We start from the raw sequence: 17,672 nt of genomic DNA, 5'->3' as shown, positions 1-17,672 counted from the left end.
CTCATTCAATGCTTTTTCTTTATTTTCATGACTATTTACATTGTAGATTGTCACTGAAGTCATCAAAACTATGAATGAACACATGTGGAGTTTTGTACTTAACAAAAAAAGGTGATATAACTGAAAACATTTTTAATATTTAAGTTTCTTCAAAATAGCCACCTTTGCTCTGATTACTGCTTTGCACACTCTTGGCATTCTCTCGATGAGCTTCAAGGAGTAGACACCTGAAATGGTTTCCACTTCACAGGTGTGGCTTATCAGGGTTGATTAGTGGAATTTCTTGCTTTATCAATGGGGTTGGGACCATCAGTTGTGTTGTGAATGAGAAGGTGTGTCCAAACTTTTGGCTAGTACTGTATATACATATACATATCAACATACAAAAACATATATTGTATATACATACATATATACACATATGTACATACATACATACATATATGTATATATATATATATATATATATATATATATATATATATATATATATATATACATATATGCATATACATGCATATATATATATATATACATATATGCATATACATGCATATATACGTATACATACATACATATACATATGTATATACATACAGTATATACATACATATACATATGCATACATATACATATATATCTATACATATATATATATATATATATATATATATATATATATATATATATATATATATATATATATATATATATATATATATATATATATATATATATATATATATATATATATATATATGCATACATGTATATATACATATGCATATATATCTACCGTATTTTTAGGACTATAAATCGCTCCGGAGTATACGTCGCACCGGCCGAAAATGTACAATAAAGAAGGAAAAAAACATATATACTTCACACTGGAGTATAAGTCGCATTTTTGGGGGAATATATTTGATAAAATCCAACACCAAGAATAGACATTTGAAAGGCAATTTAAAATAAATAAAGAATAGTGAACAACAGGCTGAATAAGTGTACGTTATATGACGCATAAATAACCAACTGAGAACGTGCCTGGTATGTTAACGTAACATATTATGGTAACAGACATTCAAATAACTATAACATATAGAACATGCTATACATTTACCAAACAATCTGTCACTCCCGATCACTAAATCCGATGAAATCTTCCTCCCCGGTGTCGCCTCTGGTATGTCCTTTCTTTCTGCTGCTCGATTGCCGTTCTCTGCTGTATATTTCACTACGTCCAGCTTGTAATCTGCAGTATATGATTTCCTTTTTGGTGCCATTTTTGTTCAGCCCTTCTCAGTTTTTATAAGTTACCGCCAATGTTGATGTGATCCATATTAATAGCTACGGCAGTAGCATATAGCATATAGCAGTTAGCATTCCATGACCCACAATGCACTTCTGCAATGACCCTCCCCCGCCGAATTCTTATTGGTTGACGTGTGAGTGACGATTGCTAACGTGTGTGTGACGATTGCTGCTATTTGCTTCGTCTTTTACGCGAATGAGATACATAATATTATTTGATATTTTACGGTAATGTGTTAATAATTTCACACATAAGTCGCTCCGGAGTATATGTCGCACCCACGACCAAACTATGAAAAAAACTGCGGTTTATAATCCGAAAAATATGGTATGTATGTATATACAGTATACACATACATATACATATATATCCATATATACTGTATATACACCGTATTTTCCGCACTATAAGGCGCACCTAAAAACCTCCAATTTCCTCAAAAGCTGACAGTGCGCCTTATAACCCGATGCACCTTATATATGGACCAATATTGAGCCACAACAGGTCTCGCAACGGTATGATATATATATATGGTATATACGGTAAAATGAAGTCGGCGGCTGCTTACCGTAGTTGCGAGACCTAAACTTTATGTAAAGACCCAAAAATGGCTCCTATTAAGAGACACACATACAACGCAGAGTTTAAAGTCAAGGCGATCAGTCACGATGTAGAACACGGGAATAGAGCAGCAGCGAGAAAATTTAACATTAACGAATCAATGGTGCGGAAGTGGCGGAAGCAACATGATGACCTGCGCCAAGTAAAGAAGACTAAACAGAGTTTCCGAGGGAACAAAGCGAGATGGCTACAGTTGGAGGACAAACTCGAACAGTGAGTTGTTGAACAGAGAGCAGCAACTAGAAGTGTCAGTACAATCACTATTTGTTTTGTTGACATTCCCTTTAGCGCAGCTCCATCTAATGGATGCATAACGTAACCCCAGCCTCTACTGTAGCGTCTATTCTATGCGCCTTATAATGCGGTGCGCCTTATATATGAACAAAGTTTTAAAATGGGCCATTTATTGAAGGTGCACCTTATAATCCGGTGCGCCTTATAGTGCGGAAAATACGGTTGTGAACGACTCGTGTCGTGGGGTTCTTTTAGGACCGATAGACTTGGAGCCAGGTGTGGTTGCCAGGTTTACAATATGTTTATTTTTGTTTAAAGTCTCTTCTTTTCCCTCTCTCTCCTTCTCCAGCTTTTCAGCTCTCCTCTCCAACTTTTCAGTTCTCCCTCTGCGGTCCCCAACGCTGCTAATAAAGAGACAGGTGATTAGATAACTCGTTCCAGCTGAGGTATCCACTCACCTGTCACCACGCCCCTTCCACAACGGTATATATATATATATATATATATATATATGTATATATATATATATATATATATATATATATATATATATATATATATATATATATATATATATATATATATATATATATATATATATATATATATATATATACATATATATATATATATATATATATATATATATATATATATATATACATATATATATATATATATATATATATATATATATATATATATATATATATATATATATATATATATATATATATATATATATATATATATATATATATATATATATATATATATATATATATACGTATATGTACACATATTCATACATATATATGTATGTATATACATACATACATATGTATATATACAAAACCCAAAACCAGTATAGTTGGCATGTTGTGTAAATTGTAAATAATAACAGAATACAATTATTTGCAAATCATTTTCAACCTATATTCAATTGAATAGACGGCAAAGACAAGATATTTAATGTTTGAACTGGTAAACTTTGTTATTTAGCTCATTTGGAATTTGATGCTTGCAACATGTTTCAAAAAAGCTGGCACAAGTGGCATAAAAGAGGAATGCTCATCAAACACTTATTTGGAACATCCCACAAGTGAACAGGCAAATTAGGAACAGGTGGGTGCCATGATTGGGTATAAAAGTAGATTCCATGAAATGCTCAGTCATTCACAAACAAGGATGGGGCGAGGGTCACCACTTTGTCAACAAATGCGTGAACAAATTGTTGAACAGTTTAAGAAAAACCTTTCTCAACCAGCTATTGCAAGGAATTTAGGGATTTCACCATCTACGGTCCGTAATATCATCAAAGGGTTCAGAGAGTCTGGAGAAATCACTGCACGTAAGCAGCTAAGCCCGTGACCTTCGATCCCTCAGGCTGTACTGCATCAACAAGCAACATCAGTGTGTAAAGGATATCACCACATGGGCTCAGGAACACTTCAGAAACCCACTGTCAGTAACTACAGTTGGTCGCTACATCTGTAAGTGTAAGTTAAAACTCTCCTATGCAAGGCGAAAACCGTTTATCAACAACACCCAGAAACGCGGTCGGCTTCGCTGGGCCTGAGCTCATCGAAGATGGACTGATACAAAGTGGAAAAGTGTTCTGTGGTCTGACGAGTCCACATTTCAAATTGTTTTTGGAAACTGTGGACGTCGTGTCCTCCGAACCAAAGAAGAAAAGAACCATCCGGATTGTTATAGGCGCAAAGTTGAAAAGCCAGCATCTGTGATGGTATGGGGGTGTATTAGTGCCCAATACATGGGTAACTTACACATCTGTGAAGGCGCCATTAATGCTGAAAGGTACATACAGGTTTTAGAGCAACATATGTTGCCATCCAAGCAACGTTACCATGGACGCCCCTGCTTATTTCAGCAAGACAATGCCAAGCCACGTGTTACATCAACGTGGCTTCATAGTAAAAGAGTGCGGGTACTAGACTGGCCTGCCTGTAGTCCAGACCTGTCTCCCATTGAAAATGTGTGGCGCATTATGAAGCCTAAAATACCACAACGGAGACCCACGGACTGTTGAACAACTTAAGCTGTACATCAAGCAAGAATGGGAAAGAATTCCACCTGAGAAGCTTAAAAAATGTGTCTCCTCAGTTCCCAAACGTTTACTGAGTGTTGTTAAAAGGAAAGGCCACGTAACACAGTGGTGAACATGCCCTTTCCCAACTACTTTGGCACATGTTGCAGCCATGAAATTCTAAGTTAATTATTATTTGCAAAAAAATAAATAAAGTTTATGAGTTTGAACATCAAATATGTTGTCTTTGTAGTGCATTCAATTGAATATGGGTTGAAAAGGATTTGCAAATCATTGTATTCCGTTTATATTTACATCCAACACAATTTCCCAACTCATATGGAAACGGGGTTTGTATATATAGTCTACACATTGGTAGATCTTGCTTTGGTTTTTGGCTGAGACAAGGGATCTTGGGCTCCAATAGGTTGGTGACCACTGTCCTATGCCATCTAGCGACTCAGAGGCTCGTAACTCAAATTAAGATGGCAATTCAAAGCATAAGTTGAGGTACCACTGTAATGTATAAGACTTTTGTATATCATGGGAGGCATTTTAATGAATGTAAGCTCAAATGGGCTTTCCAGAGTGTATCAATAATGCTTTGTGTCAGACTTGTTGGACTAAATACACTAAGGCACTGTAGTACTCTTACACTTTGGCACAATGTATTAGAAATCTCTCACATGACTTTCCACGGCGCGAGATCAGTTTTAGTGGCTGTGGCGTGTTTAAGGCTGGGGGGCGTCATAGGCCACATTAATGGGAATGTAGTGTGAGTGATAACGCTATGACTTGCAATGCTACTCATTTAGGAGGGACAAAAACATGGCTTACTGTTTAAATATGATGTGACAGTGTTGTGGTTCATCAAAAAGTCAAAGGAAAAGGGTTTTAGACACTCAAGTTCTTGTAGTGTTTTTAACTTTCCAGAAATGAAAAATTATCCGACTTGAGAGAAATGGGAATGCTGAAGCAAGTTGGAATGTTTCCTGAATTCATTAGAAAATGCAGCAAAATGATTGTAGTGTCTCTTTTTAGAGAGCATTCAAATTGCTGCAAGGGTGCTGAAATGCTTCAACAGGGATATAATGTACTGCTTGTTGATTGAACACAGAAATAAAAGCAGAATATTTAGTGTCATGGCAGCTTCTTTGGAGCTCTACTGGCTGCTAATGGAACACATATTCTCAACATATTACGCACGTCTCATTAGGCAACTACCACAAAAAGGCCAATAGCCCATTTATATATTTTGTGTCTTAGCAAAAATAACAAAGACAACACACACAGGTCCATTTCCTAATTTTAAAGTAGTACATATTTGTACGTAAATGCCAGAGTTCCTCCTACTTTACTGAGTATAATCTCTCAAGGAGACTTCCAGCAGTAAAGCGTGGGTAAAATAAAACAGCTGCAGTTGAACAACACAAAACAACACAGTGATAAAAGGAGACTTCAGGTAATGACCAACAAAACGCGTCGTTGGTGTGACTTTCAGCGAGAGGCACATCCACTTGTCTGGAGGTCAGAGAGTCTGTGAGGAGAGAGGATTGATTCATTCTTTTACCAGTCTGTAGATATGATGCTGGGCGCCGTGCTCGCTGTTGGACACCTCAAACACACACGCCATACAAAGCAGCGTCTCCTGGGTGTCCCTGTTCGTCACCACCTGCAAACACGCACACACACACACACTTGAGGACTAATTGGAAACCTGTAAGATAATTATAAGCTCATAACCTAACACAAAACACAATAGAATTGTGAAAATAATGAAATAAATATTTAAAATGCATCTTTAAAAATGAACTTGACATCAGTTTTCACCTGTTGTCCTTTCTGGATCCATTATAATCCATCCATCCATCCATTTTCTACCGCTTGTCCCTCTCGGGATCGCGGGGGTGCTGGAGCATATCCCAGCTGCTCCATTATAATCACTAATGGCATTAATGATTGTGATCTTACCTCACACCCTAATGCTCCACTTGGCAATCTTATTTCTTCCCTGACTGTATTACACTTCTTCTCAGGCTGACTTTTTACTCATTTTAGTAAATGTTTGCTGTATTTCTGGCCATAGTTTTTGTTGTTTCTCCATTTTACATGATTTTTTCTGACAAGGTTTTTTCATGGTAAATATTAAAATGTTTAATGTCCAATCATTTTACAACTGTCCGATACACTGACAGTTATTCATCAATACCACAAAGCCAAACAGGACACAAAAGTCCTTCATTTTTTAAAGGGCATACAAACATTATGGATTTATTTTTTTATTTTTTTTAAATTTGTATAATGCTTAAATCTCCCAATCAACTCCAGCCCTAAACAGAAATACCAAACATGTAATGTTCTTTTTTTATTTTAACCCATTGAAGGCCTTTTGATCAAATAATATCACAGTTGTCAAATAATATAATAAGTTATTTTACAATTTCAAACCTGTAATAATATCTGATCAAAAGGCCTTCAAAATGAAAAGAAAAATCATTACATGTTGGATTTTTTTGTTTATGACTAAAATTTTTGTAAAAAAGGAAAATAATCCATAATGTTTTTACGCCCTTTAAAACTCACTAACTTTTTTGTCCAGTTTAGCTTTGAAGATAATTGTAAATGTTTATACAGTAATAACAAGCTAATACATACATCACTAATCAAATTATGACATCCCTGAATGTTTTCATTGCGTCACCTGCATCATAGTATCATCCTCCTGATATATTGCACATGATATCTCATATAACGTCATAAATGTTGACAAATGGTCGAGAATGATTAGGTGTTGTCTTTGTGTTGTGTTGTTGCACTGACGTGAGTCCACTCAGGTCTGTTAAGTCATGTTGGTGTTTCAACCTGGTTATAGTGCTGAATGAGATAAAACATTTCAGGTAGTGTTGACGGTACTTGGGAACACTGACAAAGATAGCAATCAAACAATGAATTAGTAACCTTGCCAGGCTAAAGATGACTTCACTCAAAATACATGATTTCTAAGCATGAATTTAAAAAAAAAAAGCAAGACGATTGTAGGAGACAGAATGAAGGTTTTGGTTAGCAAAGTGTGTGGGGGTGTGTCTGCAGAGCTAAAGGGAGGTAGGTGTTGGCCATGTGGGCATGCGCATGGATGTGTCATATGCAAACAGGAAGTATTTAAAGGATTAGTATGCACCTGTGCAGGGGGGAAATAAAGAACAAAAAAATAGGAGAGAGGAAGGAAATATTGCCATACTTTTGTTGACCGCTCTAATTCATATACAGTATACAGTATATGTTGTGCACACGTCACATTTTCCCTACTGCACTATGGAGTGTTGTAAAATATAAACAAAAAGCAGTCCGGACCTCGGCGTCTTTGTATACCGACAGCGTCATACAAGCTCCAAGAATTAATTTGCACCTCTCAGCGACCAGAAGGAAAGTTTGGTCGCAACACAAAATCTACTCAGAGCTGAAAAAAGGAACGGACAAGCCAGTAACTTGAAGGTGTGTTGCACTTTCAGACTTCAAAGGCTAACATTTTCCCCTTCACAGTGTAGTTTTTTGGTGGGACAAATGCGTCTGTTTCCAATATTGTAGACAGTTCTCCCCCCGGCCTCCAGTACATATGCCTATGCCTTGTCTGCACAGAGATATAATTACGAAAAACATACGTACTTATGCCACAGAAGAACAAAAGAGAGACAGCGATCGAAACAAGTGGGGAGTAGTGGCAAAGAAAAAACGTTATTATTACAGGAACTCTAACAAATGTTTGAGTCATGTCAATCAAAATGTATATTTAATAATTCATTGTAACAACAATGTCTACAATACTATAGGTTTTTATTGTATCTTCTAATAAAGAAAAGTAGATGTAGCATTTGTTAATTTTCACAGAACACAGCAATCACAATGTCCTGAGGGAGGACTACAGAAAAAAGATTAGTTTATAGGGGTGTGACTGTGACGATCTGTCACATTCACGTCTGGTTGTGTTTCCTTGGTTTGTGTTTATTTCCTGTGTAGCGCTCTTATGTTTGGTTCCTTTACCTGCTTATCTCCCTGACCGCTATTTCCCCTCACCTGCCGTTGATTGGCAGCCTGGCCACACCCGTTGTCAATCAGCTGGCTGCTATTTATGCCTGCCTCACTCTCCAATCAGGGCTCCATGATTGTTTCCTATTTCCTGTGTTTCCTGCATGTGCGCTTACCAGTGGCACTATTTCCTTTTTGACATTCAAGTCATGTTTACCTGCGCTACACCTGCCATCTCTGCATCTTGGGGTTCAAGACCAACAGCACCACTTTTACAATTATACTAATTTCCCATGTTTAGGAATTTGGTATGTTGACGTAACGTGCTGCGCTGTCACTTCCGTCATGTCAGCAGCATCCTTAGTGGCTTAAAGTTATGTTGCGGCTTTATATTATTGTGTTTAGCGTTTGTATATGTTGTGGCTTTTGCAGATTTTGCGTGCTATTGGTAAAAGTTGTAATTTATAATATTATCTTGTTGCATTTGTTGTGGCCTTTCTCGACACTCTTGTTTTGCCCACTGATGGCAATGATGGTACAGACGGGCGGAAAGACTTCAATAACGTTAAACGTCCTTATCATTGCTTGGCAATCGGTATTACATTATCTTACAACTACAGAGAGTGCCTGACAGTAGTAAACAGCAGAAGGTTGTTGCAAAAGTCCATATAAAATCATTTGTTTATGTATTGACTGTTAGTGTAATGATACATGCTTCTGCCATTAATGGGTTCCATTCCCAACCGGGGTTGCATCAGGAAGGCCATATGATGTATAAACTAAGCCAACCTCATTTGTGCAATTAACTTGAAAAACAGAAAGAGGGAAAAACTGGGACTGGTTAATAATAGGTGTTGCGGTTTGCATCTATCATATTCTCGGCTATTTCTAGTACCTGGCAGTGTCTGCTTTTGCCAACCGAAAAGTATCAATAGTGAGTAGAGCCGTGTTAACATGGCAATATACAGTATTTGTCAGTCATGTGATGGACATGGTATTCGTCCATGGTATAAACCCCATGTCCCATACACCCAAAGTCAGTGTAGTATGAAAAGCAATAAATAGATGAAAGAACTGCAGTGGAATTCAAGAAAATGCGGTGGCCAATTATTTTGCTCAACCAAGGTTGTTAGCAAAGGTGGATAAGGGGGTTTTAAGTCAGTCGCGTGTCTAGGGGGTGGCCTAGGGTGGCACGTGCCACCATTAGAATCTGACAAGTCACCCCAGGTGCCACCCCACTCAAAGGTGGAACGATTTGAAGCATCCATCCAACCATCTTCTTCCGCTTATCTGAGGTCGGGTCGCGGGGGCAGCAACCTAAGCAGGGAAGCCGAGACTTCCCTCTCCACAGCCACTTTGTCTAGCTCCTCCCAGGGGATCCCGAGGCGTTCCCAGGCCAGCCGGGAGAGATAGTCTTCCTGACGTGTCCTGGGTCTTTCCTGTGGCCTCCTACCGGTCGGACGTGCCTGAAACACCTCCCTAGGGAGGCGCTCGGGTGGCATCCTGACCAGATGCCCGAACCACCTCATCTGGCTCCTCTCGATGTGGAGGAGCAGTGGCTTTACTTTGAGCTCCCCCCGGATGGCAGAGCTTCTCACCCTATCTCTAAGGGAGAACCCCGCCACCCGGCGGAGGAAACTAATTTCGGCCGCTTGTACCCGTGATCTTGTCCTTTCGGTCATGACCCAAAGCTCATGACCATGGGTGAGGATGGGAACATAGATCAACCGGTAAATTGAGAGCTTTGCCTTCCGGCTCCGCTCCTTCTTCACCACAACGGATCGATACAGCGTCCGCATTACTAAAGACGCCGCACCGATCCGCCTGTCGATCTCACGATCCACTCTTCCCTCACTCGGGAACAAGTATTCGAGGTACTTGAACTCCTCCACTTGGGGCAAAATCTCCTCCCCAACCCGGAGATGGCACTCCTCCCTTTTCTGGGCGAGAACCATGGACTCGGACTTGGAGGTGCTGATTCCCATCCCATTCGCTTCACACTCGGCTGCGAACCGATCCAGTGAGAGCTGAAGATCTTGGCCAGATGAAGCCATCACGACCACATCATCTGCAAATAGCAGAGACCTAATCCTGCAGCCACCAAACCAGATACACTCAACGCCCTGACTCCATCGTTAGCAAAGGTGGATAAGGGGGCTTTAAGTCAGTCGCGTGTCTAAGGGGTGGCCTAGGGTGGCACGTGCCACCATTAGAATCTGACAATTCACACCAGGTGCCACCCCACTCAAAGGTGGAACGATTTGAAGCAGTGTTTTTCAAACTGTGGCTCCATCTAGTGGTACGCCAAATAATTGTGTAATTCAGTGATCCGCAAAATACAGCCCGTGGATTGTCCCAAGTTTATTTTTTTTAATTTAAATTCAGAGATATTGAAATTTGGTATGCCGCCAAGTGGGTGCGAGCCACAGCGATTATTGTTGACTGCGTACAGTACAGGAACAAATCATGCACAGACTCATTAACACTATCTTTGGTCTGACGTCACGTGCAGAAATCTGCTCACTCTCGCTGCTCGCTGTTGCTGTTCGCCGCTCAAAAAGCTAAGTGCTATCTTTCTATCTGTGTGCTTCTAATTGTTTAGAGCTTTCTTTATTACTTCTCCAACATATTTAGTAGTCTTATCAAACTTACAAAGCACCCATTCTCTGTTTTACTGCCACACTTTTAGCTAGCTAGCTACTAAGCTAGTGAAGCTCATCTAGTCCCGGTCCGAAGCTACTGTGCTCCGAATGACAGCCAGCACTCGACTCGGTGAAAGAAACAACAGAGGCCCCTCTGCTGCTACTTGCTCCTGCTGCTGCAGTTTGTCCTCAAAGCAAAGCGATATCTTTCTCTCTGTGTGCTTCTAATTGTTTACAGTTTCTTTATTACTTCTCCAACATATTTAGTAGTCTTATCGAACTTAAAGAAGCACCCACTCTTTGTTTCACCACCTCACTTTCACCTACCTAGTTGTTAAGCTAGGGAAGCTAAGCTAGTACTGGTCCGAAGCTACTGCGCTCTGAAGACAGCACAAACTTGACCCGGTGAAAGAAACAAGGTGAGTATGGCTTCCTGTTCTTCGTGCACCTTTCTCATGGATAGGTTGGCTCTACTAGAGGGCCCTGTTCGCCAGTTAGAGCAAAGTAATTTCGTAACTTTAGGTGCCGCGGACGCGTTTGCTAGCATTAGCTGTAGCAAGCTGACGAGTCCAGTTTGTAGCAGCCCTAAGCGGCCTACAAGCCAAGGTGAACCAGTTGAGACGCATAATAGATTTAAGCCTTTTGCTAGTACTACACCCCAGTCTACCAGACACCACAGGGGACTCCATTACCCGGAACGTACAGTTTAGTAAACCAGCCATAATTTAGTGTATTCCCAGGGCCATAGCACCCGACATTGAAGCTAACCTTAGGGAGATGACTCGCAACAGGTATACTAAACAGGTACGACAGGCTATTCACACCACGACCTATGCAAACATAGTTATACATGTTGGCTCGAATGACACTAGGATGAGACAGACATTACAAAGAGGAACGGAGCGAGGACTTCTAATCTCGCTTCAAAGATAGCTCGGCATAGAGTACTTGTCTCGAGCCCCCTGCCTGCGAGAGGCAATGATGAGAGTTATTGTCAGGTTCAAACACTGATGACATCTATTAATCAGACAAGAAGCAAGGAATCATGCAGAGACAGAGTTCAATTTAGCTCATGAGGAGAATGCATGGAGCTGCACACTTAGTCACAGTCTCGCCCTACGCTCTAAGGTTCAGCTCCTGCGTCCCTCTATTTATTCAGGAGTTCCACAGTCAACAATACTAAGGCCGCCTCTAAAAGGAGTGGTCACATATATTATGCAAAGCAGGTCCAGGACGCACGATACGTGACCGAATGTGCTGGGGGCCTTGTGATTTCGCCTTGTCCCCGCTTCGTCTGCATGTTGTCATCTTATCTTCGTTGAGGTCCTTGAAGTCTCTGCTTCGTCTGCGTGCTGTCATCTTATCTTCGATGAGGTCGTTGAAGTCCTTGGCTGTTAGCGGGCTAAAACAAAGATAACATCTGTGGCTGAGGCCACCCCTCAGACAAGAAGTCTTTGTCCTTGCACAGATTAGAAAAGTCCAACTTGAGCACAATAGCTAAATAACTAAAGCAACGGACTTTAAGCATACTAAAGTTAGTGTGATAATATATACATAATTATTCTAACAGTTATAGCAGATTAGTCTCGCTTAACAAGTGGCTGGCTAGGTTTTGTAGAGAACAGGGACACACGTTTATTGATAATTTGCCCTCTTTCTGGGGCAAACCGGGCTTACTGAGGAGGAGTGACGGCCTTCACGCTAACCGAGAAGGCGCCATCACTCCGCTAGAAACATAGATTACTGGTTGAGTCACACTTGATTAACTACACTAGAGCAAGCTGGGACACATGCAATTACAGTGCCTGTCAGCCCAGGAGTGGAGTCAGTTAAGCTAGAACTAACCAGCGCCAGGCTGGAAAATTCCTGTAAACATAGCATTACTGAGGTGGCAAATTATGAAGTGTTAAATATATCGCAGCACCAAGCAAATAATCTCAAGATCCCCACCATATCAATTCGTAGATGTGATCGAAATTATTTAGGGCGCACTACATGGAATAGATGTAACATTATTATCAGTACTACGGATACAATGGACAACATTGCTTCAAAACAGCCCACTACCTATAGTATGGGCTTTTTAAACATCAAATAATTGCCTCCCAAAACGCTATTAGTTAATGAGGTAATTAGAGACAAAAATCTTAACATCATTGGTGTCTGTGAGACTTAGCTAAAAACAGATTAATTTTTTCCACCTAATGAGGCATCTCCTCCTAACTTTAAGTCAAATCAAATCAAATCAACTTTATTTATAAAGCACATTTAAAATTTACCACAGGAGTAGCCAAAGTGCTGTACAATGGGCAGGTTAAAAGATAATACGAGAACCAAGCAAACACAACACAACACAAACAGAACACGATAAAAAATAAATAAATAAAATATAAAAACATAAAAACAGGTTCACAGCAGGTGTATTATGGGGTGCCATAATATATTATTAATATTATTAATATTAAGAGTGCAAATACTGCCCGTCCCCTTAAAAGGGGTGGAGGGGTCGCACTAATATCCAATGAAAATCTTAACCATAGCCCTAACAACCTAAGTAATAAATATAAATCATTTGAGGTGCTTACTAAGAGTTCTGTCACACCGCTACCTCTCCATCTGGCTGTTATCTTTTGCACCCCTCTGCGCTATTCAAATTTTATCAGCACATTTTCAGAGTGTGTTGCTGATCTGGTGACACACGCGGATAATATAATTATAATGAGGGATTTTATTATCCATATGAATACCCCGTCAGACCCTTCGTGCATGGCGCTCCAGACTATAATTGATAGCTGTGGTCTTACACAAATAATACATGAACCCACACATCGCAACGGTAATACGATTGATCTAGTCCTTTGGTGTCACCACCTCCAAAGTTATGGTACTCCTGTACACTAAAGTAATGTCCGATCACTACCTTATTAAATTCGAAGTTCTGACTCATTGTCAACAAGCTACTAATAACCAATGATTTAGCAGCCGCCACATTAATGCTGCCACAACTACGAATCCTGCTGGTCTAATGCCCTTGGTATTGGCACCATTCCCAAATAATGTGGGCTCTATCGCATACTTGCCAACCCTCCCGAATTTTCCGGGAGACTCCCGAATTTCAGTGCCTCTCCCGAAAATCTCCTCGGACAACCATTCTCCCGAATTTCTCCCGATTTCCAGCCGGACCTGAGTGAGGACAGCCTGTCGTCACGTCCACTTTTCCTCCATATAAACAGCGTGCCGGCCCAGTCACGTTATAACATCTACGGCTTTTGGAGCTCAGTGCGCAACTGCACACACAAGAAGGAGACTATTATATATGTCTCCGTTATCCATAGGTTTATCTATAACCCATAAAGTAGGCAGGCACGTAGCTATTGCTCAGCGTGTGTTTATTCCAGCCGGCACGTTAATACACTGACACACAACATCCGGATTCCCATCATGCATTGCTTCAAAACTACGGCAAGTAGTAGAGAGGCGTGTTATGTGTGTGTATATGTGTAAATAAATGACCACTAAAATTCAAGTATTTCTTTTATATATATATATATATATATATATATATATATATATATATGTATATATATATATATATATATATATATATAAAAATATATATACTGTATATATATATATATACACACACACATATATATATATATATATATATATATATATATATATATATATATATATATATATATATATATATATATATATATATATATGTGTGTGTGTAAATAAATGACACTGCACTGAAATTCAATTATTTATTTTATATATATATAAAAATAATCTCCCTCTCTTTGATGAAATAACATTACAGGAACTCCTGCGACTCATAAATAGGACAAAATAAACAACATGTTTACTTGACCCACTTCCTAGGAAACTTATCAAGGAGCTGTTTGTAATATTAGGACCTTCAGCACTAAATATTATTAACTTATCACTTTCCTCTGGCACTGTTCCCCTCGCATTCAAAACAGCGGTTATTCATCCTCTGCTCAATAGACCTAATCTTGATTCTGACCTCATGATAAACTACCGGCCGGTGTCCCACTTTCCCTTTCTCTCGTCAATCATCGAAAAAATGTTTGCACAGCAGATAAATTAACACTTAATGGTCTAACAATCTCTTTGAACCCTTTCAGTCCGGTTTAAGGGCAAATTACTCTACTGAGACTGCCCTCGCAAAAGTGACTAATGATCTATTGCTAACTATGGATACTGACGCATCATACATGTTGCTGCTACTTGATCTTAGCGCTGCTTTCAATACCATCGATCATAACTTCTATTCTATTAGCACATATCAAAAACACGTATTGGTATGGCAGACCTGCCTTTTCTTGGTTTAACTCCTATCTTACTGACAGGATGCAGTGTGTCTCCCATAACAATGTGACCTCGGAGTATGTTAAGGTAACGTGGTTCGGTTCTTGGCCCTGCACTCTCCAGCATCTACATGCTGCCGCTAGGTGACATCATACGCAAATACGGTATTAGCTTTCACTGTTATGCTGATGACACCAAACACTACATGCTTCTAAGGCTAACCATCACGCCAGATTGTAGTCACTTGGAGGCGTGTCTAAATGAAATTAAATAATGGATGTCCAGCAACTTTTTGCATCTTAACGCTAAGAAAATGGAAATGCTGATTATCGGTCCTGCTAGACACCGGCACCTATTTAATAATACCACCTTAACATTTGACAACCAAACAATTACACAAGGCGACTGTAAAAAATCTTGGTATCATCTTGGATCCAACTCTCTCGTTTGTGTCACCTAATGAGTGTTACTACTTTTTTCATCTCTGTAATATCGCAAAAATTTGTCCCATCCTGTCCACCACAGACACTGAGATTATTATTCATACGTTTGTTACGTCTTGTTTTGATTACTGTGTCGAGCATTAAAAGATTGCAGTTGGTACAAAATAAACCAGAAAAAACATCACCGGCCAGCTGGACCAAAGAGAAAACTATCCATCGAGTGAGTCACACTTTATATTGATCATGACACATGCAGCGTGTCATGCTTGTTAGTACAACTACAGCACATACTCTGTCTGAATAGCTGCGTACAAACAAAACATGAAATGTGGGCTAATACTTTACAGACACTGTAATATGATTGTTCATGTTTTTCAGTCAGTACATACAGATTGGTGTCTTATCGCAGTGTTGAGCATTACAGACTCAAACACGTTTCGCGCTGAAGTAGAAGTTTGCTTATCTCTTGCCATCGTTAGCTTTTACGGCTAATACCGAAGCACGTCGATGTGTTACTATGCTAGAAAAAGAGTTCCTCCGTGTTTGCTCTTACAATGACAATGTCGCTTCAGTTTGGTTATTTTCCAGGTTACGGAACGTAAAATAAGTATTGTTGACGGTTTTTGAAAATGTTGACGGTTTTGCATTTTTAAAGTGATTTAGAGGTAGAATTGATTGTTCCCATTATCTGCATTTCTAGCTACCTAGAACGAGCCAATTTTTACATGTTACAATGCAAAAAAAAACAAAAAACGTTTGTCTTCTTATCTCTCATAATGATTGTGAACAATAGGAAAAATTTCCCCCAAAAAGTGCAGTTCCTCCTTAAGTCCAAATGTGTTCTTTAAAGGCCTACTGAAACCCACTACTACCGACCACGCAGTCTGATAGTTTATATATCAATGATGAAATCTTAACATTGCAACACATGCCAATACGGCCGGGTTAGATTACTAAAGTGCAATTTTAAATTTTGCACGAAATATCCTGCTGAAAACGTCTCGGTATGATGACGCCTGCGCGTGACGTCACGAATTGTAGAGGACATTTTGGGACAGCATTGTGGCCAGCTATTAAGTCGTCTGTTTTCATCGCAAAATTCCACAGTATTCTGGACATCTGTGTTGGTGAATCTTTTGCAATTTGTTCAATGAACAATGGAGACAGCAAAGAAGAAAGCTGTAGGTGGGAAGCGGTGTATTTCGGCCGGCTGCAGCAACACAAACACATCGCCCGTGTTTTATTGTTTACATTCCCGAAAGATGACAGTCAAGCTTTACCATTGGCCTGTGGAGAACTGGGACAACAGAGACTCTTACCAGGAGGACTTTGAGTTGGATACGCAGACGCGGTACCGTGAGTACGCAACCAGAATGTTGCCATAAGCATTTTGTTTAATTTGTATGTGTAATGCAGTACGCAGCTGCGGCTTCCAAACATTTGATCGCTAGCCCGTACGTGGCGCTATGTGCATGTCACGTACGTAACTTTGGGGACTTTGGGAAAATATATGTGCTGTATGAACTTTGGGGAGGTGAACGGTACTTTGGGCTGTGGGATTGAGTGTGTTGTGAGGGTGTTTGATTTGTATTGGCGGGTTATATGGACGGGAGGGGGGAGGTGTTTGTTATGCGGGATTAATTTGTGGCATATTAAATATAAGCCTGGTTGTGTTGTGGCTAATAGAGTATATATATGTCTTGTGTTTATTTACTGTTTTAGTCATTCCCAGCTGAATATCAGGTCCCACCTGCCTCTCACAGCATCTTCCCTATCTGAATCGCTTCCACTGCCCTCTAGTCCTTCACTCTCACTTTCCTCATCCACGAATATTTCATCCTCGCTCGGTCCGAATCGCTCTCGCTGCTGGTGGCCATGATTGTAAACAATGTGCAGATGTGAGGAGCTCCACAACCTGTGACGTCACGCGCATATCGTCTGCTACAACCGGTACAGGCAAGGCTTTTTTATCAGCGACCAAAAGTTGCGAACTTTATCGTCGATGTTCTCTA

General features: G+C 39.8%; 1 protein-coding gene across 6 annotated transcripts in view; it reads right to left on the bottom strand.

Annotated features, from left to right (window-relative positions):
- Positions 1-800: 800 nt before the first annotated feature.
- Positions 801-17,672, bottom strand: part of tead1b (TEA domain family member 1b) — a 183,298-nt gene continuing 166,426 nt past the window's right edge. For 3 of the 6 annotated variants that reach the window (XM_062028534.1, XM_062028576.1, XM_062028542.1), the window contains one exon: positions 4,120-5,886. In XM_062028534.1, coding sequence (XP_061884518.1) covers positions 5,773-5,886 — 114 coding nt within the window. In that variant the 3' untranslated portion in view covers positions 4,120-5,772. Of the gene's footprint in view, positions 2,572-4,119; positions 5,887-17,672 lie in introns of those variants that run through there. The other 3 variants (XM_062028551.1, XM_062028567.1, XM_062028560.1) reach the window with 2 other exon arrangements.

Source organism: Entelurus aequoreus, linkage group LG02 (genome assembly GCF_033978785.1).
Source record: "Entelurus aequoreus isolate RoL-2023_Sb linkage group LG02, RoL_Eaeq_v1.1, whole genome shotgun sequence".
NCBI classification, from domain to species: Eukaryota; Metazoa; Chordata; class Actinopteri; order Syngnathiformes; family Syngnathidae; genus Entelurus; species Entelurus aequoreus.
The sequence above is the reverse complement of the archived record's forward strand: the minus strand, read 5'-3'. Positions and strand labels throughout refer to the sequence as shown.